Source organism: Leishmania infantum, chromosome 8 (assembly GCF_000002875.2).
Source record: "Leishmania infantum JPCM5 genome chromosome 8".
NCBI lineage: Eukaryota > Euglenozoa > Kinetoplastea > Trypanosomatida > Trypanosomatidae > Leishmania > Leishmania infantum.
Window position 1 is genome coordinate 135,460 of NC_009392.2, and position 24,165 is coordinate 159,624.

At 64.7% G+C, this 24,165-nt stretch overlaps 5 protein-coding genes across 5 annotated transcripts; all 5 read left to right on the forward strand.

Moving 5' to 3' along the window:
* Positions 1-370: 370 nt before the first annotated feature.
* LINJ_08_0370 (conserved hypothetical protein) lies at positions 371-2,101 on the forward strand (the record flags this gene model as incomplete). The annotated part of the gene is made up of 1 exon (XM_001463341.1): positions 371-2,101. The coding sequence occupies one exon, from the start codon at positions 371-373 to the stop codon at positions 2,099-2,101; it is 1,731 nt and encodes a 576-aa protein (XP_001463378.1).
* Positions 2,102-3,547: 1,446 nt separating this feature from the next.
* On the forward strand, positions 3,548-4,210 carry LINJ_08_0380 (conserved hypothetical protein; the record flags this gene model as incomplete). Its single annotated transcript, XM_001463342.1, has 1 exon — positions 3,548-4,210. One exon carries the CDS (start codon positions 3,548-3,550, stop codon positions 4,208-4,210), a length of 663 nt encoding a protein of 220 aa, XP_001463379.1.
* Positions 4,211-5,308: 1,098 nt separating this feature from the next.
* On the forward strand, positions 5,309-11,041 carry LINJ_08_0390 (conserved hypothetical protein; the record flags this gene model as incomplete). The annotated part of the gene is made up of 1 exon (XM_003392182.1): positions 5,309-11,041. One exon carries the CDS (start codon positions 5,309-5,311, stop codon positions 11,039-11,041), a length of 5,733 nt encoding a protein of 1,910 aa, XP_003392230.1.
* A 1,781-nt stretch (positions 11,042-12,822) lies between these two features.
* LINJ_08_0400 (conserved hypothetical protein) lies at positions 12,823-18,483 on the forward strand (the record flags this gene model as incomplete). Its single annotated transcript, XM_001463343.1, has 1 exon — positions 12,823-18,483. One exon carries the CDS (start codon positions 12,823-12,825, stop codon positions 18,481-18,483), a length of 5,661 nt encoding a protein of 1,886 aa, XP_001463380.1.
* Positions 18,484-19,438: 955 nt separating this feature from the next.
* On the forward strand, positions 19,439-22,996 carry LINJ_08_0410 (conserved hypothetical protein; the record flags this gene model as incomplete). The annotated part of the gene is made up of 1 exon (XM_003392183.1): positions 19,439-22,996. One exon carries the CDS (start codon positions 19,439-19,441, stop codon positions 22,994-22,996), a length of 3,558 nt encoding a protein of 1,185 aa, XP_003392231.1.
* Between the last annotated feature and the right edge of the window lie 1,169 nt (positions 22,997-24,165).

Below are 24,165 nucleotides of genomic sequence, written 5' to 3' on the forward strand. Positions count from 1 at the left end.
CACTAATGCCCCACCCCCACCCCTGCTTCCCTATCACGCCTCCTCAGCTCTTCGCTGTCGTCTTCACTGCACCACCCTTCCACGTCATCAGACGGTGCCACAGAGGATTGTGTTGCAGCCGAAGTGGCCCTCCCCCGGCTGCTGCTGCCTTGCGTGTCCCGCCTTGTTGTCGGGATTGCATCTGCGTCCCTGTTTCTGGATACTCACACGTGCAAGCACACATAGCGGGACACGCGCCGATCTGAGAGCGGCCATCCTCTTCGGGCTCCTGCCGCATCTTTTCTTTCAGCTCGACTGCCCACACATCATCGTGTTGTGAGACGACGTCAGCACACCCCTCCCTCTCCATCTTCCTGCACCCTCCGCCACAATGAGCACGACGACGACGACGCAGTACACACGATCTGGGATACTCGCGTGGGCGAACGACGTGCTAGAGACGTCGTACGCCACCTTCCAGAACATACCGAGCTATGAGGTGGGCCTCTTGCTCTATGGCATCTTCCACGACTGCCCCTCCAGAGGCGAAACGACGGCGAACGGCCTCGGCGACACTACTGCCGCCGCTGCCGCAACGACGACGAGCAGCGCTAGTGTGCCGTTGCTTTCCGCGGCGGAGCTACACAGGCACCACCAGCGGCACCACGAGACGTGCATGCGCTACCTTCAGCTTCTTCAGTTTCCACCGACGCCTCCCTCCACGGCGCCAGCCAATCCTGCGGCTGCTGCGCCATCGGGGGCGGCGGAGGCCTCCGCTCCGCGCCCTGGCGGCAGCGCGCCCGCTTCACCTTTGCCGCCTCTCCCAGATGGGCACGGCGGTGCTGCGTCTGCGGTGGCGCAGCAGCGCAACGCCGAGCACGTTCTCGCGATGGTCCGTACGCTCAGCGCCGAGGAGGCGGAGCTCTCGCGCGCCGAGGCCAGCGACACACTAACGAGTGGTGGTGGTCACGCCGCCTCTGTCGTACTGCTGCTCGGGCCGTCGATGACGCCAGCAGCGTGGCTGGGCGGTAGCGCCTTTGTGGAGGAACTGAAGCTATGGCGTTGGGTGCGGCTGATGGCGGAGCGGCACCGCAGTTCGGCCCGCGCCATTCGACGCGCCATCCGTGCCTACCTTCAGCACGAGGTAGGCGTCGCCGCGGTGGCGCGAGCGCCCACGAAGGATTCACAGACGAGTTCGGCGAGCTGTGCCCAGTCGCGGGGCGCGTCGCCAGCGCCACACTCACCAGTAGTCATGATGGAGATGAGCGACGTGGCTGAGGTGGAGCTAGGCGACGCGCGCGGCGGTCTTCTCCCTGGCAAGAGCACGCGAACGTTCGCAGTAGATGCGTCGGGCGACACCTTGTCGCAGGAGATGAAGCGCATGCGGCCGGAGACGCTGCCGTCGACCTCACCGGTGCCTGTCCATGCAGCGGCAGCGGTAGCCACAACAAGGCCGGCGACGTCGAGTGTTACGCCGCTCGTCGGCTCTGTGTCACCCGTGCACGCGCTTCTATCCCCCATCAAGGAAGTAGCAGCAGCTGGCGGCGCACGCACAGACGATTGCAGCGCGACCGGCCTCAGCTGGACGACGTCAAGCAGCAGTGTACACGCCGCCTCTGTGGCAACCATCACTCCTTACGTTGCACAGGCAACAGAGTTACAGGCGGCGCTTCGCACGGCCCAGGCGGCTCTCCAGAAGGAGCTAGCGCTGCACCGAGCACAGCAGCAACAGCGTCCTCTCACGCTGCCGACGACGACGTCCGGGAGTACATCGGAGCGCTCCTCTGGCGGCGACGTGCCCGATGGCGCCGGTGCGATGCACAAGGTGGCTCCGCTGCTGGCGCCAGCGACGAACGTGTGCGATGCGCTGGAGGCGTCGTGCCGTCAGCGTATGGTGAACACCGTGTGTGCCAAGACCCTCGGTGACCGAGGTGGCTCATCACTGCTGTCGCCCGTCCCCGATACGCTAACGTGCAATGTGTGTCCGTCCATCATGGCCCACGCGATCCAGTGCAATCTCGCTGCCATTGACGACTTGGAAGACGTCCGCGCTCGTGCGATCGCGGCATGCCTCAGAAAGGATTCCGTGGCGTTGCTCGCCGCGCTTCAGAACATTGTGTGAGTGTATTGGTGGAAAGGAGGGGGAAGGGCACCATAACGGGAGCTGTCATGGTGGCCTCTGTGAGCACGCGGCCTGCCAAGTCCTCGGGAGCCGTCGGAAGCCACACCGATGCCGGCGCGCATTCCTCGCTTGTCACGGTCTCTCGTGATTCCGCGCTTCCCTCTTCCTGGTCGTCGTCCTGCTGCTGCTGCTGGTGCTGCTGTGATGTGACAGAGCCAGTATGCCCGCCCCCTTCAAACGGACTCCAATATAGACGCGTGCACATGAACACATGCACGCAGACACACACACCGAAAGCGGGCGAGGAGGACACCCGCACTTCCATCCTCCCCATGCGAACATCCGTTGTCGGGTCTACCACTCGGCTGTGTTTCCCTTCGTTGGAGGCTGCGCCAGACGCCCCCCCCTCCCTTTACGTGTCTCTCGCTTAGATATCGTTGTCAAGCATTTGCTCACGCGCTCTATGCAACGGCCCTCTGCCCCTCTCCCACCTCCCTCCCTACTTTCCCGTGGCAGGAAGCGTGCGTGCGTGCGTGCGCCCTTCAAGCGCGCTTACATCGAAGGGCACACGCACGCACAGACATCATCGCATACATCTCACAACGGGCATGCGGAGGGAGGGAAGGAGGGGGAGGGCAAGGAAGAAAGCTCGCTATGCAAGACATGACGGCGTTGCGCATCGCAACAGACTGCATCTCTGCTCGCACCGTCGTTGTGCGCGCATGCGCCGGCGCTCCCTCGTTTTACGGAGCGACGGTGGCGTGCGTCACGCCTAATGCGTATTCCTCGAGGAAGCGTGAGGGTTGGGAGCGAGGAAGGCGCTGAGGAAAGAGGGCGGCACTCACTTGTGGTAACGCTGCCGCCATCACTATCCCTACTGTGCTGCGGATGGCCACCTCACGACTGTGCGAGGCCCCTCCCCTCCGTCCCTCACCCGAGTGTGTCACAGAATGTGAACCACATGCACTTACGTTTTCGCACTGCCCTCTTGCTCTCCTTGCCCTCGCTCTCCGGTCCAGCCCATCTCTAACGCCCAGCACAAGGCTCAGCAAGCCTCTCCCGCCGCGTTACTCCAGCCACAATCTATCTGTGTGTGTGTGTGTGTGTTTGGGGGGGGATTCGCCCGCTGTGCGCGTCGTTACCGTTGCTCTTAGTCTTTGGTCTCGTGTTATCCGCCTTACCGCGTCTCTTCCTGCTCCCGATCACTCCGTTCACTAGCAGTCGGAAACAACCCGTAGCATCCATCTCTAGTAGTAGTACCACCTTCGTTGTAGCCGTCTTGACCCCCGCCCCCTCCCCCCACTCCGGGTTTGTAGCGCCCGCACGGCACACCTTTTGCCACCCGTAGCGGACGCCGCGGCACCTCAACGGCCTCGCCGGGTAGTTGTCGGGGAGGCCCCAACGTGTTCGTTGCCGTGGTTGTTTTGTTGTTCGCCGAGTCCCCAAATGATGCTGCGTCGTGGCTGTGGCACAGCCATCTCGACGGCGGCAGCAACGGCGAGCACGAGCCTCCGGTGTAGTGCACGCTGCATTGCAAGCGAGTTCAAGGACATCCGCCCACGAAGCAGTGGAGCCGCGCCGCCGCCGTCAATCAGCAACAACGGGCCCATTCTGCCCATGGACTTCAACCCGCACATTGAGTGGTTCGAGTACCCGAAAGAAATTTTCGATCCTAAGTTCCCGTACACCCGTGAGGAGAGCATCCGCATGACGGAGGAGTCGTGGGAGAGCACGATGGACGAGATGGCCAGCAAGTACGGTATGCGACTGAACATGTCCTCGAAGCCGACGTTCTGGATGGCGTGGTTCATTATGTTCTTTTACAGCTGGTACACCCTCTGGGGCTGCTACCGCGCCATGGGCACAGAGCCGGGCTGGTCGCACTTCAAGAACGTCGTGCTGAACCAGCCTACAGTGCCGGTGCTCGAGGAGGATGACATCTACCTCGATCAGTGGATGCGGCCCGAGATGCGCGAGAAGTTCAGCCGCTATGACCGCTTCTGGAACTGGAAGCCCCTGGTGAAACGCGAGGGCGCGAAGACGACGTGGCAGATTCCGATGCAGTACGCCGACGAGTCTGAGTGGCGCCACATGACAAGCCGCTTCTAGTGCTCATTTTTTGCGTGAGTGCGCACGTTGGCGGCACGCACCAGAGTGCTTGCCGAGCCGCGACGAAAGCAGGATCCAGGAAGCGCGCCAGTGACGACTCAGGCACACACAGACACCCCCATCCGCGTCGTGGACGGGCGGCTGTGCATGTGTTCTCCTCCGCTGGCAGTATGGCTAGGAGGGCCCTTTGTTTGTCGCATGTCTCTCTCTCTCTCTCGCTTGCCCCTTTTCTTACCCACGCCTGCTGGCCGCGGTCCGCGCGTGTCGGATCGCTTTCGAGCTGTATGCGCATGGGTTTGGCATGTGTGTGTGTGTGGCCCGTTGCGGTGCTGCGCCCCTCCTCCTCTCCCTCGCCGGTATCCGCGTATGTGTGGTCCCCCCTTCCCTTCCCCCCCCCCGCTTCGTCCGGCCTCCCTGCGTGCACGGCTTCTTTTGTTCAACCGCTTATTCATGATCTCGCTCACGCGCGCCATGCAACCCGTCCTCATTTATGCAGTTGCGCGTTGCCTGACCGCTTGCTTCGCTGTTCTCTCTCTTTCCTGCCTTACGGCGCGCATCAGGACAAGCGTGACACCCGCACCGTGTGCCCTAAGCAAAGTCGGGTGGCTCTCGGATATATAACCCTCCCTCTGCTCTCCCGCCGCTGCCACCATCACCACCACCCCTTCCCTTCTTCGTCACGCGTGAGAGGGGGAGTCGCGCCTGCGCGAGAGGGGTTCGACAGGCATGCTCAATGCCCACCACCGGCCCACGTGCACAGATGTGCCGAACAGATATGCAACCATGTGCATGCTCTGTGCGGAAGCCCTCTACTTGAAGGGGCGTGCGGCGCACATCGCTGTTTTGCAGCTACTCTCATGCCTGACTCTCCTGCCTCGCCCCCTCCCCGTGTGAACGTCGTGCCTCGTGCCCCTCCTTCTCTTCGCCCGCGCCGTTTCTCTCTCTGTCTATCTGTGTGTCTGTGTTTGTGTGTGCGTGTGCCAGCCGGAGCGCTGAGTGTGTCTCCGTCGCTCTGCCTCTCCCGTGTTTCTCTTTCACCCTGCCGGCGAGTCCTGATCCTCTTCGACCCGCCACGGCGGGTCGCGCACAGTCATCTGCATGGCCTTTACAGACTCCTCCGTCCCTCCCGCTGCCGGACACACCGGGTTTCCAGCCCTCTGCAAGGCTGCCAACGACGATGGGAATGAGGTCGGCACGCAGGACCCCTTCATGGTGGCATACCCGTCCTCTTCGCTACCGCCGTCGTATTCCAGTATGATCCAGTGCGTTCTGGGACGACCCCTGCCCTTTCTGCCGTCACCGCTGTCACGCAAAGCCAACTCGCGAAGTCGGAGCGGCCTAGGTGTTGGTGGCCGTCTACGATATGGAACTGATCCCATCAGCTGTAGCGGTTCTCTGCAACTCAGTTACGATGCCTCTGCCGCGTCCGGCCCATCGTCGCTCTCGCGCACGGTGCCACAGGGCAGCAGCGACGAGGCCAGCACGCTTGGGAAAGACTACATATTGAAGGAAGAGGACGCCTTTGAGTCGCCGCACGGCACCCCCTCCGTTCCCACAGCGCTACGCCGCTCGCTGTCGCCCACAGGAGCGGCGGCAGTGGCCCGGACAATGATGCCGGCCGCACCCGTGCTGCTGCGCCACTCGCACGGCGGAAAAACACGTCTCTTGTATGCCGACGGTCACGTCGAGACAGTAGTGGCGGGTGGTGCAACGAAGCCGCCATCCAAACGGACGCATGCGCCCAGTGCGGCGAGCCATCGTCGCATGTGCGCCGATGACAAGAGAAACCATCTTCGGAGCTTGCCGCTGGACGCAGTCCCGCTTCCGTCCCCTTCGGCGAGCGGACGGTGGCTACTCGAATCGTTTAGCGCCGTTGCGCAGGTGCACCAGCAGCAGCTGCCGCCCCTGGTGGAGCCCATCGTCACGCCGCAGGCGGCCGGCGCCGCCTCGTCCGCCAGTCCTCCCTCTCACGCAGCGGAGCGTAGTGCAGTGCGCCCAATGGAGGCGGAGTCCAGCCGGCAGGCGACGAAGTTCCCATCGTGGTCCTTCGTGACCGTTGAGCCGCAGCAACAGCAGGTCGCGGCGAGCATCACCCTTCCACACCCTTCAGGAAAAACACCGCCAAGGCTGCCGGCCAACTTCAGCGAGGGCACAGGCAAAACCGATCACGCCAGGGAGTCTACCGAGGCTGGGGGTGATGAGGGCGGCCGTGGGCGCATGGAAGGCTTCCGTGCCATGGTGCCGGCTGGCTCGCCTCCGATCACCGCAGCCGGGGCGGCTAGTCGTTACGATGCCAACGAGAAGAGCATACGCACCTCAGTGGTGTCCACAGTCGGTGTGCGACCTTCTCGCAGCACGAGCAACGTGGGCGAGGCCACACTCAGCAAGGCGGCGGACGACGCGAAGACCGCAGTCGCGGCGCTGCAGCGTGGCGTTCGTGCGGAGCTCGCGGCCGAGCAGCGTGCTGGTGCGCAGGCCTTTGCGAGCCGCTACGCCCGCGACGTCTCCGCCTCGCCGTCCCTCTTCTCCCTCCGCCTCCCTGTCCGCCCGCTGTCCGAGCTGCACGCGTTTGCGGATCGCCCTCACCACGAGGACGCCGCCGCCGCCGCGTCGCGGGGCGCGCTGAGCACCGATGAACCCAGTGCATCGTTCTTGGAGCACAGAGAGGCGGCCAGTAGCACCAGGAGAGTCGAGGACGCGCCTGCCATTTCGCCAACTCGCGCACCACCACCGCAGCAGCAGGCGCCCGACGTGCTGCTGCCATACGCGCAGGTCACGACCCCGTCGGGTTTCACTGTGCCGGAGCTGCTGCAGGACCGTCTGCTACCACGCGAGACACCGTCACTGCAGCAGAAGCTGAGCAAACTTTACGCCGTCCGAGGCCTCATCGACGCGCGTGACTCGACGGCGTGCCGGTTCACTGTGTCGTTCATGTGGTTTGTCCTCCTGCGGTGCCGCAAGGCACGCCGGGAACAGTCCCTGGTCAACGGTTACCGTCTACTATCGACCGCCTTCTCCAACGCCTTCCCGCATGTCGCCCTGGACGAGGCCTTGCCGCCGTTGGATGTGCTGGAGCAGCTGCTGGTGGAGCTCCTCACCTGCCTACGCTACTCGGCAGGGGTGCAGAGCGCGACGAATACCGCGACGAGTGCTGCCGCGGCATCGAGCGCCGCAAGCGCTGCCAGCTCATCACGGCGCGCAGTGGAGCTGCCGACGTCGGACGGTTTTGCCACCCTAACGAGGACGTCAGGCAGGACAGCGAGCACGAGCGGGCTTCTGGCAAACGCAACCCCGAAGTCGCCACCGGCGTCTACGACGCACACGACAAGCGATACCCCGAATGCGGCAAGCGTTGCCGCGGCCCCATCGAAGGTGCCGCTGCGCCTTCGGCTACACGAGCACGCCGCTTATTTCCCGCTGTTGTTGAGCCCGACATGGTCGAAACTGGTCAGCACGGGCGCCGTCGATGCCGGCAGTGGCAACGGCTACCAAGAATCGAAGTGGGCGCAGCAGCAGGAGCAGCCGCACAGTTCATGTCGGCAAGAGGTGCAACGGATGCTCCCCTCTGAAGATGCCCTGGCCATTCTCTGCAAGATGTATCAGGATCTGTGGCTACACCACAGCGAGTACGTGCAGCTATGCTTGTACGAGGAGCTTCTGCAGAAGCAGCTCGCCCTGCAGTTTGGCACCGTGGTCATGCACCTGCAGCAGGGGGCCATGAGCGCCGAGGCGTCGACGGCGGCTTCCACCACGGCGTCCTTCTCCGCCGGAGTCTCCCAAGGCCCCCGACCGTCGGCGACATGGCGCCCGTCTGCTCTAGCCAGTGCCACGCCCATCGCCCGCAGCGAGGGCTGGGGTGACCTCCGCGCAAGTCGAAGCGGCGCGCCGACATCAGGGGGCGATCTGCGGGCGCGGAAGAGCAGGAACACGACCGCCATGATGACCAACACGGCCGTTGCTGCCGCGGCTGCCGTTGCGCCTGCCGTGATGGACGGTATCCTCGAGAGCCTGCTGCTGCTCGTTGCGCACGCTACCTACTACAACTGTGTCTTCTGCTTCCCGAATGACGTCTGCGCTGGCATGTTCGACGAGGAGTTCCGCGCGGATGTGGTGCGCTGGCTTTTTGTATGCTACCACGGTGTTTACCTGACACATGTGCAGGTGCGGCACTGGCCCATGCCGGCCAAGGGCGACTACGCGGACGCGCAGCTGAAGCGCAGGGCCGCCACGGAGCTGGAGATTTCGGCACTGGGCCTGCTGCCGACGTGCGAGCAGCAGACGGCGGGCATTGTACGCGCCGCTGTCGTTTCAGGTGTGCAAGGAAAGTCGTCGCTCACCGCCATCGCTGAGGCTGCGCGGTCCGCCTCGCTCTTCACGGCCGCGGAGGACGGCATCTTCGACGTTGGTGGCGTCGAGGCCAACAGCGAGGCCCGGGTGGTCTACCAACTCGACCGATACGGCCGCTCCGCTGTGCTGCACGTGGCAGAGCTCGAGCGGAGCATGGCGCTCCTCCAACGGCGCCACATGACAGGCGATCTGTGTGGCAGCTACAACTCACAGTTCGGGCCGCGTGGTGTTAGCGGCTCTAGTCGGACCCCCGGCAACAGTCGGGGCAGCTCCGCGGGTAGTGCGACCCCAGCACCGTTGCCGTCCAACGTGCACCCAAACCATATCGAGATGGTGGACACGGAGGCCGGCTCCCACCGCTCGACGGCACGCCGGCAGACTGGGACCAAGACATCACGGCAGCAGAAGCACAGCAGCGCCGGCTTTTCTCGGAGAACGACTGGCGGATCTCCCACAACGGCAGCGGAGCCGCTGTCACAGTGCGCCACCCTCGACGCGCGCAGCAGCAGCAGTCGAGGCGCGGTGAAGCAGGGCGCTTCCATTCAAAGTGGCTGTGGCATGCAGTCGCCGCGGCAGCGGCGCACGCCGGCTCTTGCGACGGCGGCTTCGCCCCATTGTCATCAAGAGGAAGAGGCCCGCGCGCAGTACCGCACGAGTGCGGCCGTGGCGGTGGGCAAGAGCCTGGTGACACTGGCTGCGGAGCTTCGCCGTGGCAGCCAAAAGGGCAGAGTCGCGAGAGCAACGTGGAAGGCGACTTCGGCGCGATCCATCTGCCAAGAGAACGAACACAGAGCGAGTGCCTCGGTGCGTGCGCCTCACAGCGCCGGTGCGAACGTCAGTGGCAACGCTGCTGCGGCCGTTTGTGCGGCTGCGTCGAAGAAGAGGAACAGCGAGTGCCCCGCGACCGGAGTCCGAGCCCACCGGCGCGAGTTGTCTGCTGGCTCTCTGTTGTCTTCAAATCCTCTCTGCGTCAGCCCGGCGCCCATCCGCGATTACTGGCTGTCCATGCTCCTGCGGGCCCCATTCTGGTGGACGACGCGGACGGCGATAGCGACGGCAGCAGCGGTGGCTGGCGGAGAAGCCGCAACGTCGCCTGCCACACTGCAGCAGCATAGCGCGCAGCTTCTGCTGTGGTCTTCCGTGCCGATTGGCGCGGATGGCGAAGTGGTACCGCTGCAAGATCTGTGTCGCCTACAGCTCGAACCATGGCGGGCGCTCTTGGCCGTCGCGGCAGTGCCGCCGATCAGCAAGGAAGCCCAGCAGGCGGCGCACCAGATGCGCGTCTACGGCAAGACAGTGCCGCAGCAGCAGGCGCACCTGCACAGGATGGTGGAGCGGCAGAAGTTGCACCACCAGTGCAATCGGCAGAGGCGCTCGCAGGAGGACAGTCGAGAGCTGCCCGTGTTCGCGCCTCCCCGTCTCGCATTGGCGATCAACGCGGCGAAGACGGCGGCGACGCCGAGCGGGCCCGCGCCTTCAGCTGCGGGGACTGCGGAGCTGGAGGAGCCTGCCGTTAGCGTCGTCCCACCGCGCTTCAGTGGAAGATGGAGGACTGCAAGCAGCGTAGGTGGCGCCGCGGACCCTCTGTTCATGTGCTCTGCAATGCTTCCTCTCACGCCGCTCAACATTCCGGCGGACGCGGCAGAGCTGGAGGCGTCCACAACGACGGCGACGGTGGTGACCGCCAGCCCGCCGGCCGTCGCGCACCCTCGACGTCGCGGCACCGGAGAGGCTTACGAGAGTTGCACGCCTCCCTTTTATGAGGTGTGCTCCCCGTCCATGACCCCGGCGTCGTCGCACACGTCTTATATGCCTGCGCACGGCAAGGGCGGCGAACGCATCCGATGGCGTGCGCAACAGCACCGGGCGCACCGCAGCACCGCGGGGAGCAGCAACGGTTGCCCTGACTCGACGGACGTGACGACGCTGACCACGGCAGCCACGCCCATCGCATCGACTTTTTGGAGTATGATGCCGAGCGGCGCCCTGGCGCCTCCCGCCTTGGCAAGCATGCACCGCCGTACGCTAACGAACCAGGGTCTTACAGCTCACAACACGGCCATCGTAACGACGTTGTCGAGGTGCCCTGGTGGCGCGGGCGCGAGCAGCAACGGCGCCACTAGCGACACGAGGGGCACGACAAACTGGCCAGGCGACAGCTTCGCCGCCATGCCTGCTCCGCACACGGAGCCAAAGCCGCGGTCACGTCGGCTGGCCCCGCTGAGGAAGGAAGCGCTTCGCAGGCGCGTGCAGCTTCTAGCAGACCTGGACACAATTAGCAAGCGAGACCAGGTGGTTCGACAGCACTACACGGTTCAGCACCTGCAGCTGTCCAGCGCGATGACCTACACGCAGTCAGAGGCCATGATGCGGCGTTATTGCGCGCAGAGTCGTCTCGCGCTGGAGCGGCTGATCTGCGGCGAGGTGGGCGACGCGACAGCGGCCCGTGCAGTAACGGAGAGGACGAAGGAGTTCAACTTCTAGGCGCGCGGGTATGCCTGGCTCTGCCTGTCTGCAGAGCTCGACGGCTCGCTGCGCATCATGTATAGTAATACCATGTCTTCTGTAAGCCCGCTTGTTTTGCATGGGAGCGCACCGCACTTTAGCGTGCAGCTGCCTTTCGGCTCTTCTGCCCGAAGTCATGTAAGTGCCGCCTCTCCTGAGCGCTCCACCGTCCCCCTGCTGCTTTCTCTCTCTCTCTCTCGGTCGAGAGAGAGAAAGCAGCAGGCGTGCACGGACGCATACGGGCGCACATCCACTCACCGCCCACCCCTTCTCCACTGCGTCGCTGACTCGTCCGGGCACCGGCGCGGCGGCTGTCTTCCTCTCTCGTATCGGGCGCGCAGAAATGTCGATGTGCTTGGGCGGCAGGACAAGCGCGCATGTGCGCGTGTGCGGAGAGCGCTTGCGCGTTGAGCGCTGCTGAGCTGTAAATATCTCGCCATACTTCATCGTGTTCTCCGTCCACCCCACCACCACCATCCACACCGACGCACGCCGTCCTGTGTCGCGGGAGGAGTGCCGTCGCCACCGCCGCACGCCGTGGCTAAGCGGCTACCGCGTCCTTCCTTCCATGTGACACTCATGCAGCTGTGTGCTCCTCTGTCGCTGCTTCGGCACCCACCATCTCGGGGTATGTATGTGTATACATGTTCGCTTGTGCGCGCGCACCTGCTCTGCACTTTCTTCCCACCTTCTCCTCCCGCTTCCTCGCAACATGGCGCGACCTTCTCTGCGTGTGCTGAGATGCTCGTCGCCAGTCGGAAGTGCTTGTTCGCTCGGCTTTCGCTGCTCTTGCGTGTGTTGTGGCGCTGAAGTTCCGCGGAGCACACACACACACACACACACACATACACACACGGCGCGCACACGACAAGAGAACTCGAGGGCACACATATGTGTACGTCGTTCCGCGCGCAGGAACACGTAGAGGCGGTGCAGTTGCATCCTTACCGCCGCCTATCTCTTAGTCCCCATCGGCCGCACCCCTTCTTCCCCCTCTCCCTGTGCGCGTGTATGTGCCCCTGGCAGTGTGCGCGAGCTCTAGATCAGGTCTCACCTTCTCCCTCTCTCTGCGGTCTCGCTTGCTCTGCGTAGATTCGGCCTTCTCCGTTTTTCGGAACCCCGTTGGCGAGCAGAGCGCCTCGCCTCTACCTCCCAGCGCCGCCGCCATGGACGTCTCCACCTTCCCCTCCTCGGCGCAGGATGATGCACGCGTGACGTCGGCATCGCTGTCTGGCGATGATGCGGCCACAGCGGAGGCATCACTGTATCCTTCGTCGTCTACTCCACTAGCGGCAGCGGCAGCGTCATCCTTGTCACCTGTGGGGATGGGCAGTGCTACCACTGCCGACGTTGGTCGCTGGGACGCGACCACCATTCTTGAAGCGCTGCGGTGGATGAGTGGTGCTGAAAGCAGCGGCTCTCGGTGGCAAGGGCGACCGCTTGAGATTGGCGATCCGCCGGCCAACCGAAGCTGCACCCCGGTTGAGTCAAGCATGGGGGCGCCAAATGTATCGCCCCAGCCAGCGCTGCCGCACTCTGCAGCAGTGCTTCCCACGAGCCAAGAGCACTGCAGAAGGTCACGGGCTCCCGCGGCGAGCGAGCCGATCCCGCCAGCGGCCATTGCAGCCGCGCAGCAAGGCCCTTCCTGTTGCGCCCCCTCCTCTTCTCCTCCCGCGCCGCTCGGTCAAGAAGACGCGACGGTGTCACCGCACGATCACACGCCAACGCAGCGCCGCATCGCTGCTGCGCACGCACATCGCATGGAGAGGTGCGACGGCGTTGAAGTGCAGCCCCATATCCGCGCTGACACGGGCCCCACCGCGGGCGTCGACTCTATCGGGCTCGTGTCCTCCATTTTTGCCTCACGAAGCGCGGCGACAGCCGCCTCGCACACGTCACCGCAGGAGAGCGAGGTACCTCCAGCGGCTGCGGTGCGGCGAGCTCGATCCGCCCCACTCCAAGCACTCGCATCTGCTGCTGTCACTGCTGCCTGGGGACCTGTTGCCGCGCCTCAAAGTGCGGCCGTGGGCACAGGGGTCGGTGGTACGCTGTGGCAGCAGGCGTTTGCAGCGCACGCGGAGACGCTGCTGCGCGAGACGCAGCAGCAGGTGGATGAGCTGCGCCGGTACCAGCAGAAGGCCGCGCGAGAGGCCCAGCGGGCTGACGCAGTAGCAGCCGCGAACCGTGCACTGGAAGTCCAGCTCGCTGAAGCGGACGCGAAGCGTGCCGAGGACCGTGCAGCACACGAGAGTGCTGTCAACGCGCTGTCGCAGCAGGTGCTGCGACTCGAGGAGGCTGTTGGGGTGCTGCGGCGCACAAAACTGGAGCTGCAGCGGCAGATCAAGGGGGCTCAGACAGCAGCGGCACAGCAGGAAGCGGTGCACCGGCGTGAGCTGCGAGAGGTGCGAAGCGCATTCGAAAGTGAACTGAAGCGAATGCGCGCCGAGCAGCACCTGCAGGCAGATGAGTGGCGCCACGAGCGGCACCGCCTCGAGGAAAAACTAGTCGAGTGGGATGTGACGGAGGTCGCGGTGTCCACGCAGCAGATGCAGCTGTTGACGCGTCGCGCCGAGCTCGAGCGTAAGCACGAGGCCGTCGCAGCTGCTTCGCTGGGTGCGGCGCCGACGCCTGCATATGAAGCCGAGGCAGAGCGCGCCGCCGCTGTTCCTCGCGTGGATGCGGCCACCAACACTGACGTGGTGGCGTTGCCCGCCGCTCAAGCGATACCGCAAGAGAGCGATGCCTCGCCATACACGCGTGTGCATCGTGACGTGCTGGCGCAGCAGCAGCTGCGGGAACAGACCATGCTGTCTGAGCTGTCCATTGCTGACGCCCGCATTCAGCAAGAGTCGAAGCAGCGACGACTCGCCGAGGAGCGCGTGGCCGAACTGCTGGAGCAGAGCGAGCAGCTGCGGGAGGCACTGACGAATGCCGAGGCGGCCGCTGCCAACACGGAACGCGTGTCTGAGGTGGCGAGGCAAGAAACAGCGGTGGCGGTCACAGCCAAGGCGGCCGGCGGCAGAGACAATGCCGGTCACCAGATGGGTCGGCGCGACGCCGTGGCGCACGGCACCGAGCATGATCTGCGAACGCAGCAGAGACTGCTGCAGGAGATTCAATACGAGTACACTGCACTTCGTCGAGAGAGCTCCGCCCTCTTTGAGCGGCACAGAGAGCAGCAACGTTGTGAGACGGAGCGGTGGGCTGCCGTACGCTCGGCCGTTGGTGCTGTCCTCCATGTGGCGGGCTTACACGACGTTCGGAGTACTCTCGAGCATGCTGCTGCTGCTGCTGCTGCGGATACGTCAAATCTCAGCTGCCTTGGCGAAGTCCTCGCAGACTCCAGTGAGGCGTCGCTCAATGCCACCCTGGCCGCGCTCGACACTCTCGCCTCCACCCTGCGCTCGCAGCAGCAGGCCGCCGCGGCGGACGAAGCGGCGCTGCAGCAGCAGCGACGGTTGTCAACGCTCGAGGAGGCGTTGCGCGTGGCGGAGGCTCAGAACGAGGCGCGCATCGCGTCTCTCTCGGCCACCGAGGCCCAGTTGCACGAGTCGCAGCGCGAGCTTTCGGCATGGCAGAGGCGCCACAACGATCTAGCGGCTCGCCAGGACGTTTACGATGCGGCGTGGCGAGCGGCAGAGGTGCAGCTGAAGCAGATCATAGGTATTCTGCGGCGTGCGCTCCGAGAGTACGCTCAGCCCCTGTCTGCATCGTTGGCACGGCTGAGCTCTCCGGGTGATGATGCCGACAGCGCAGGCCGCCGAGTCACGAGGAGGAGGAGCGCTCGCGCGGTGAAGCGGCGGTCGCAGAGTTCGCCCGCCTCTGCCGCGTCGCTCGACGGTATCGAAGACAGTGAAGGCCACGCTGCCATGCTGCCAACAACGGCTGACGCTGCGCCTGTGTGGGCATCCGATGGCGACGCGATTGCAGACGCGGATTTGGATGACCTGCTTCAAGACGCTTTCGTGCTTCCCAAGGTGGCCGGCGAGGGGGACAAGATGGATCGCCCTGAAGCCGTTGCCGACGGTGAAGGCGAATCGCTCTCGCGGCGGCGCACCACACGGACTGCGAACCTGCCCCAGTCATCGGCGGCTACGCTCGTCGTCGTGGAATCCACGGACGGTGGTAGTGATGCATCACACAGTGAAGTGCGTCGTGATATGGCGGTAGTGGTGTGGGGTCTGTTGAAGTTGCTCACGGCGTGGCGCGATCGCCAGCACGCTCTCGTAGAGGCACGCAAGGCGTTGCAACGGCAACTCGCAGATATGACGGCGAAGAACACCGCCCTGGTAGAGGAAAGGCGAGAGGCGGCGACGCGCTGTCAACGACAGCTGCGCCTCTCTCGTGCCGCGGAGCAGCGCCGCGCGCACCAGCTCGAGCAGGCACACAAAGAATTGGAGGATGTGAAACGAAAGCACATGCTCGACAGCGCGCAAGCACACCAGAAGGCGGCCGAGTGGGAAGGCGAACGCGAAGCGCTCCGCCGCCGTCTACGCGTCGCCGAGGAGCAGCTGAACCGCGCCGAGCAGGCGCTCGTGGAGGCAGATGTGGATCACAACGCTCAGCACGCTTCGCAGGAAATGCTGCAGCATGCATTGAGTGACGTCACGGCGGCGCGCGATCGTCTGGAGCGCCGTCAGGCTGACCTTTGCGTGCACATCGAGGATCTAGAAACACGACTGTCGGTCACAGAGCGGACGCAGACGGACCTGCACGCGCTGATCACAACATCCGTGGCGTTCATCGTGCGACTCTTGGCGGACCACGAACAGCTGCAGGAACACTATCGAGTTCTGCGCACGCTCGCGTGGACGGATGCGCAGGCGGCGAGGATGGTCGAGCGCGTACTAGAGAACTGCTGCCCAGAAAGAAGTGAGCAAGCGACGGCACTGGCCGGTGAGAGGGGGCTCCCCTGGTCAACGGGAGCTGCAAGTGGAGTATCCGCTTCCCCTGCGGGGGCCGCGCCGCACTCAGCGACTTCTTCTACGCTTCTCCGTATAGCTGGACATGCTGTGCGAGCGGTGTTGCGGCTTTCGCGACTCCTGACAGCGCGCCAGCGTCTGAGGAGTCACGCCGGTACGCGCCGCAGCGATGGCTCCATCCTCTCGCCCTCGGCAGCAGCAGCGGAGCCGGCGTCACTGCAGCCGCTCTTACTGGCGCTCTCCTCTGCCTTTGCGTGGGGTGCTGCGACTCCGGCGCTCAACAACGCGGCGGCCTCACTTCACGATAGCCGTCTACGGCGCTACGCGACACGCCCGGACTCCTGCGTGCTCCCGGTTGTCCATCTCCCAGCACCGCTGGAACTTGCAGCCGTCGCGCACAATGAGGCGGCAGAGGTGGAGGCCGGAGGGCATGCTGGATTGTCCAAGGTCCGCTTCGACCTCCGCAGTCGCGCGTGCGAGGATGAGGAGACGTACATCGGCGCGGACCACCACCAGCAGCGGCAGCTCGTGCAGCTGCTCACCGTTGCGCAGATTGATATGCAGGCTCCCACGACGCGACACCTGTGTGATGGGGTGTTGGCAGCCAGCTCAGCGAGTGCGCGCGCTACGGTGGAGCTCCTGCAGCTCGCCCAAGTGCGCGAAGCCTTGAGTGCAACGTTGTTGAGGCGCCGAGGTCGGAATCGCCTGTCGATCGCGAAACCACAGCCGGTGCTTCCGGTGCCGGATCTGCGCCCCCTCCTTCCAGACCGACTCGCCGCGCTCCTTCAGTCACACCTGCAGCGGGCCGTCACGCAGACCTGCCAAGTGGCGGAGTCGCACATGCTGGTGCAGCGGTTGATGCACCACAACGAAACGCTAGTGTCCGCGCTGAAGCTGCGGACTAACGAGCACGCCGCCGCCTCCGCGGAGGTGCGGTCTCTGACATCGCAGCTGCAGCTGCAGCAGGCGGAGCGAGCGGAGCGCACCGCCGTGCAGGAGAGGCTGGTCGAGGTGCGCGCATCACTCCTGCGGGAGCGCGAGCTGCGCCGCGCGGCGGAGGCGCGTCTGGCGGAGTTGCAACAGGCGCGACTTCAGTGGCTCAGCGATCGAGAGCAGTACAAGCGTGAGGTGTACTCGTTGAACATGGAGTTGGCCGGCACCTCTGTGGGAGGTGCGTCGCCTGCTGGCGGGGGGACGCGCCCTCTTCCTCCTTTTGCACATGGAGGTGGTGCTGGGCCGGCATTGGCCACGTCTGCACTGTCGATACAAGTGGATAACACAACTATGTCGGACGCCGCGCGCCGCCCTGCGGCACCGTCGTCACACCTGGATGCACTCGCGGACAGTGTGATGGACGGGAGTGCGCTGTGCGAGCAGGATTTTGCGCACGGCAGCCATCCGCAGGTCTGGCGCGCAGCAGCTTTCGCGGCGGAGGTGGACTACCAGCGGAACTCCGAGAACGTCTACTACCACGAGCTGCTCCGAAACGGCCATGAGCGCGACAGCCACGCTCGCGCCGGGCATCGTCATGGAGGCAATATTGGCGCACACGCGGACGCCCCAAAGTGGAGTAGCGCGCATGGTGAGACACCCCCGTTGCGGACGCCGCATTGCCGCCCCCGTACCAACTTGCCCACACCGCAGGATCTCGCCGAGAGCGGATCGCCGGACGATACCCGCTCTGCTGGTGCTGCTCCTGGTGCTGGCGGTGGTGGAGGAGGGGTTCGGCCAACCAGCGATACCGATGCGTCCCTGTGGAACGAACAGCGACAGCCGCACGGTCCATCATGCGCGATAGGCCTTTCGCCGACAGCGGCCAGTATGGACACACTGAAGACGACAACGCCTGCGGAACGGCCGCCTGCACCGCAGCCGCTGCTAACTTCGGCGAACGCGCTGGAGTTGTACGTGCCAAGCGTGGCTCGCCAGCGTGAGAAGCCCCGCAGTCACAACGCCGTGAACTGTGAGGAGCGACGGCTGGACACCACCGCCAAGACGACCCGAGCGAAGCGAAAGACCATCAACAACGAAGGGTTCGGCATCGTGAGCCACGCTGCCGCGACTGCATCGCCATCTTCATCATTTCTGGCGGATGCGCCAGCACCAGAGTCGGATGTTTGCGCCGCAACGCCGCCACCTCTCTCGCCACCGCCGCCACTGCGATCCACAGCGGACACGGAGACGCCGGCGGAGGAACGCCGCGGATCGACGCATCAGCAGCTACGGAGGTCTGCGGCGAATGTGGTGGAGCCACCGTCCGCAGTCGCCGCCAACCACGGATCCACTGCCTCCACGGCCGCGTCCTTTTCGGCTCCGCGACCGCCGCCACCGCACTCTCCATCGAAGGGCGTGAGCGCCTCTGCGTCGGCCGACATGCGCACAGAGGCGCCTACATTATCGAGGGAGGAGTTCGACTCCACTGGCCAACCTACAGCAGCTGCGGGCGTGACCCGCCACGTCAGCGGTCCGCTCTACTTCCGTGCCCGGCCAGCGCGGTAGCGGTGCCAGCCATTTCCGTCGCCGCGCGCTTCCAGATCTGCAGTAGTATTCACGAACCCCGTTCCTTGCCCTTACTGTTCTTGTTTTCCTGCGATCTGGCGGACAGGGCGTCCCCTCGCGATTTTATGTGTGTGTGTGTGTGTGTCGCCACTGCTGCACGCGCGACGCAGACGCTGGACGCAGGTGTACGTCAGGGGGGGCACCAAGCCGCCCCCTCTTTGTTCTGCGGGCAAGTCGAGTGCGCCGCGTTCTTCTCCTTCCGCGACTCACACGCACACCTCCGCGCCCGCTCTGCTTGCGGATGCGCACATTCCGCCAGCCACGGCGATTCTTGCAGCTGCACCCTCCCTCTTTCTCGTCCTCGTCGTCCCTCGTCGCCGCTCCATGCTGGCCCGCAGCGCTTTCCACCTCTCCACTGCCACCACCCTTCACAAGCACGCGCGCACCTATTCGCCGGCAGCCCTCCTTGATTGAAGCGACGAGCGACGCCTCCGTGACCGCGTCGCCTGCAATCCGCATTTTATTTTTTTTTTCGTTGCTTGCCGGCTGCTTCACTGCACCTGAGCTCCACAAGGAGAGAGGAGGAGGGGGTGGCGCGGTCGCTTGATCAAGCCTCTTCCTCTTCCCCTTCCCCTTCCCCGCCCCGCTCAATGGTGTTGCTATCATCCATCCACGTTCGCAACGCTCTGCGCTCCTCGTTCCGCTGATGAAGAGAGGCGCCTCTGATGTGCCAAACAGCGCCGCAAACCCCCTCGTCTGTGCTGAAGGATCGCACGCCTCGGCCCCTCTTCCTGCCGCTCTGCAGCCAAACCTGCATGCAGCATGTCCCGTAGCGCCCCACACCCGTGGTATCGTGCCCAGCGTGGCAAGAGGCGGCGGCGGTGCGCCCTGGCCGGCTAGTGCGCTTCGATTCACGTGCTGTCGCTGCCGGCGCTCGTTGGTGGTCCGCCCAGCAATGCAAAGTAGCGCTGCACCGATTCTGCCACCATCGCACGGGCTCGCCCCGCTGTCGAGCGGTTCCGCGGTTTCCGTTGAAGGGGCGCAGCCGCATGTCTTCTGCTTGTCGTCAGAGGCATCCACAGTAGAGAGTGCCGTACGCGGCTCGCACGCGACGTGCGGTGCCGGTCGCACCTTCCGCCCCCTCGTGCCACCAGCGACGGCTCTGGGCAACGAGGAGTTTACAGCTCGATGCAAGGGCACCTGTGATGCTATCGCTGGCGTACCGGCCACCGTCACATCGACTGGCATCTTTGAGGAGTGCGACCAACTTGCCTGCAGCACCACCGCCCACTTCACGGACGAGGCGCTTCTCGACGCGTTGCCGTCGCACTTCTTCTCCTCAGCGGAGCTGCTGACCTCATCGCACCTGGCGGATCTGCTCTCGCACGCGCAAGAGAGCTGCGCTGCTGCTGCCCCGATGAGCATGTGTGCGGAGAGGACCGCCACGAGCACCCGCGCGCTGACATCGTCGCCTCCGCCACATTCTCCCAGTAGTGCCGCTCCGTCTTTTGCGCCCGCCGTCCCCTCAGATGCTGCGGTGCTGAACGTGTCGCAGCTGGCCTCCCTAGGTGTGCCGGTGCGAAGCGCGACGAGCAGAGACGCGGATGAGGCAGAGGATAAAGAAGCTCGTGACACCCTTGGCTCAGGTGCGATGCTGCGACTACCGGTCCACTCGATGCAGGAGACGAGCAGCTCCAGTGCAGTACACCAAGACAGCCAAGCTCACTTCACACCCGCTGCCGAGCACGACGGCGAGCGCACTGACACGCGCGCGCGGACGCCCCCTCCACGAGACCCCAGCACCGCCATCCGACCGCCGCAGTCGCCCGCGGAAGAGGAAGCCCGTACAACGCTTGTTACGCCCAGCTCCGTCGACTCTGCCGCCCCGTGCACGCTAGCGACACACCCGCTCGTGGCGGACAACGTATGCGCGGACCTTCCAGCGTCCAGCTCACGGACATCTTTCTCTTCTCCCCTGCCACCCGAACCAGCGCCGACGTCTCGTCTTGGCCCCGGCATGAACGCAGCAACACCGGAAGGCGATCCTGCAGTCCCCGTGCCCTTCGATGAGCTCTGCCGCCGTTGGATGCGTCTTCTCGCCCGCACAGCGGTACCGCATGAGCAGCCGCTCTGCATCGACTGCTGGCGCGGTGCATGTCTTGCCCCGCTGCAGCAGCGCACGCGACTCTCGCTAGAGGGCATGAAGACACTTGCCACAATCATCTCGAGCACGCCGGCTGAAAAGCTTCGCTTCTTCACCATGTGCTACACCGAACCGGCAGCGGCGCCGTTGCGGGGAGCCTTCGCCAATTCAGCCGGCTTGCGCCGAGGCTTTGATGAGGTCGAGAACGGGCAAGTAGTCGACTCGATGGCAGCGGCTGAGAACCTCAGCAGGGCCCTGCCGCTCATCTCACTCGACGCGGTCGCCGCGAACCTGTTCGGCGCTAACGAGGAAGGCTTGCTGAGTTCGCTAGAGGCGCTCTCGACGCCTCACGGAAGGTGTTTCCCACCAACGCGAGGGGCTGCCAGAGCGCTGAAGCCGTTGCCGTGCTCCTCGGACGCGCCTCTCGAGCTACGTGAGGCTTCTCACGCAGAATACGGCGACGACGCAGAACAGATGATGGCGGAGTTGGAGAGACTGCGGGCCCAACAAGCGAACCTGGAGCGGCAACTCGCGGTGCTGCGAGATGTGCTGCATTCCCTGGAGTCCACGACCCACCCTCACAGCAATCGCGGGGAACAGTTCCGTGACACCGTCGCTGCGCCACCGTCAGCGGTGACACCACCAGGATGGAAGGAGCTGGCGGTGGCGCACAACATACGCGAGGTGCAGCGCGCCTTCACCGTCAGCGATGAGGCAGCAGAGCGGCAGCACGCCATGGAGGACCTCATGAAAAGCTTCGCCTACGTATCCTCCACGCCGATCGATGCCCTCTGCTTTCCGATTGACGTCTCCGGCCCCGTCGGGCTCATTGCAGGACTGCGGCTGGGTCTTGTTCCACCGTACTCTGGGTCCAGCAGCGGCCGCACCGGCTCCGGTGACGGCGACGTACGCGGCGGCGGCGCCTCAGTAGCATGCACGATGTCGGCGCTGCCGCCGCTCGCCCATGCGGCCGTGTCTGTGTCCGAGGAGAGCATGCACCTCGACGGCTTTGTGCAACGCCAGCTGGGCTACGCCCAGCTCCTGCTCAGCGGCAACACGAGCGCCGACGGCGACGGCCACAGCGACGCCGTTAAGAAGAGGAGTAGCGAGAGGAGCACTGGCGTGAATGGGAGTGCGTCTTGTGGCGATGCGGCGCCAACGGCAGCAGCGGCTTCCTCTGCCCCGGCATCGACCGCGGCAGCGAAGGCGAGCACGCGCGTGTCGCCGCTGGAGGTGAACGCAGCGTGCGGTTATATGCTGCTGCTGCTGAACTACCTGGCACACGTGAACGGCTTCTCGTTCAGCACGGCTGTGCTGCGGCCTGCCGGGGATCGAAGCACGGTAGCGCTGCTGAAGCGCGTGCCGGTCTCTGCCAGCGGCGCGAAAGATTGTGGTGGTGCTGCCGCTGCGACGAAGTCCTCGGTCTTCTCTCCTTTTACACTCAGCTACTTCACCGGGAAAGGTGCCGCTTTCACGCAGGTCCGCGGCGACGCGAAGTCGGCGAGGGCGACGGCAAGGTCCTCGGTCGCACATGTGGTGGACCACGAAGTCGACTTCTACCTCACCGACCGCCTCCTGGCGTGGCGGACGTTCGGCGCCGCCTGCGTGGCGGTGGCCACGTGTGTGAAGGAGCTGGCTGATGCGCTGCATGAGAGTCTCCGCTGTTGGCGAGTGCGGGAGAGCATGGTGTGCCGACCTGCACCATCGGCGGCGCCAGCTGCGCCTTCAGGCACGGTAAAGGGCACGGAGGACGCCTCCGACTTTGGGACCGCACCCGCAGCGCCCGCTGATGCGGGAAGCCTCGAAGGCGCGCAAGCCCGCCGAGATGGGGCCGCTGCCTGCAAGCAGCCACGGGCACCTGTGCCTTTGCCCCAACTCTTGCAAAACTTGGCCGGCACCAACGATCATCTGATCAGCGCAGCGAATGCACTGAGCAGCAGTGCGCCACACGTGAGCGCGGCCGTTCTCGACACGGCGGGAAGCCTGGGTACGACGCCAGCGGTACGCGGCAACGATTTGAGGAAGTCTGCGAGCACGTCGTCTCGTCCGCAGCCACCGCAGGAGGCGCAGTCTGCGCAACGCCGCAGCTCCCCAGCAGTTGGGGGGAGGTTCCCGCTTCAGCCTCCCTTTCGAACGCGTGGCGACACCGTGGACGGCTTCTCTGTGCGTCACGGCAGCGTCTCAGAGGCGATTTGGACCCTCGGCATGAAGAAGCTCCTGGCAAATGTGCAGTGGTGCAGGGAGGCGACGGTGGAGCTGGAACGGCTGTATGCCATCACCGGGGAGGCGGCCAACGATGGGGCCGACGAGCAGGTGAGTGAGGATGACGGAGAGGTCGCTGGGCAGGTGGGGACACCATCGCCGGCATGAGAAGGGAGTAGTTGACGCGCTGCGTGTGGGCGCCTTCGTGCATTGTGGGTGCGTGGAAAGCGTCCAAGGAGAGGTGGCGGTGACGGTGATGGCAAGGGGTCCCGATCCGGCGCCCGTCATCCACAGAGAAACACACACATACACACACACAGAGAGAGACGGTGTGTTGAGTTGATCCGTCTCCGGCACTCTCCTCAGTTTGGTCGTATCGCCACCGCCTCTCTCCTTCCTCCCTCACCATCACCGCCTTCGCTACGCCTTGCGCGCATGTTGTCTTCTTGAACCACCATGGCGCCGTCGCGGGATCATGTCTTGCCTCTCGCGCTTCTCACGCCTGTCCATCAGCGTGAAAAGAAGCACGCCAGCACACGCACATACGCGCGCTCGCACGTGACTCGGAGAGGACGCGTCGGAAGGCAGAGAGGGGGAGGGCACCGACGACGCAAGCTGAATCCGCGGCCTGTGCAAGCACGCAGCGGGCGGGTGTGGCAAGTCACTGCCCTTGCGTTCAGCGCTGGTTGGGCACACGACGGCCAGCACGCAAAAAAAAGGCCCAGAAGCGGCGCAACGTCCGATTCTGGGCTCTGCCCGTCAGACGCTTACGGTTTACGTGACGACGGCGTTCCCAAAGCTGGTCTCTGTGCCTGTGAGTTTGTGTGTTTGTGTGTGTGCCTTCAGTTACATCGATGACGTCGTCTCCCTCGCCCGCCCGCGCGCCTCTTCTGCATTCGGCTGACCCTCTTGTCTGGGTCGGTCTGCATACTGCAGCGCACACGCGCACGGAGGCGTTGCCTTCGTCGCCTCCTCCCTCTCTTGCGTGCCTCAATGGCTCTAAGCACCGAGCCCAGCGCCCCTCTCGAGGACGTCTCCTGCGCACTCAGCCACGGCTTGCACACACACACACACGCACAGAGAGAGAGACATAAATACATGTATACGTCAACATACGCCGTCGGTAGATTCGGTGCCGGCGATCGTGCACGTGGCGCGTGCGTGTGCTGCACCAGCGCCCTTCTTTGCGTCTTGCCACCATCGCCCCACCCACCCACCCACCCCTGCCCTTCCTCCCGAACTCTTCCCTTCGCAAACACGCCGCACCCAGCGTCCTGCGCACACCCCACCGCCCAGCACGTGTGTACGAACACACCCACGCTCACGTAACCGTCACC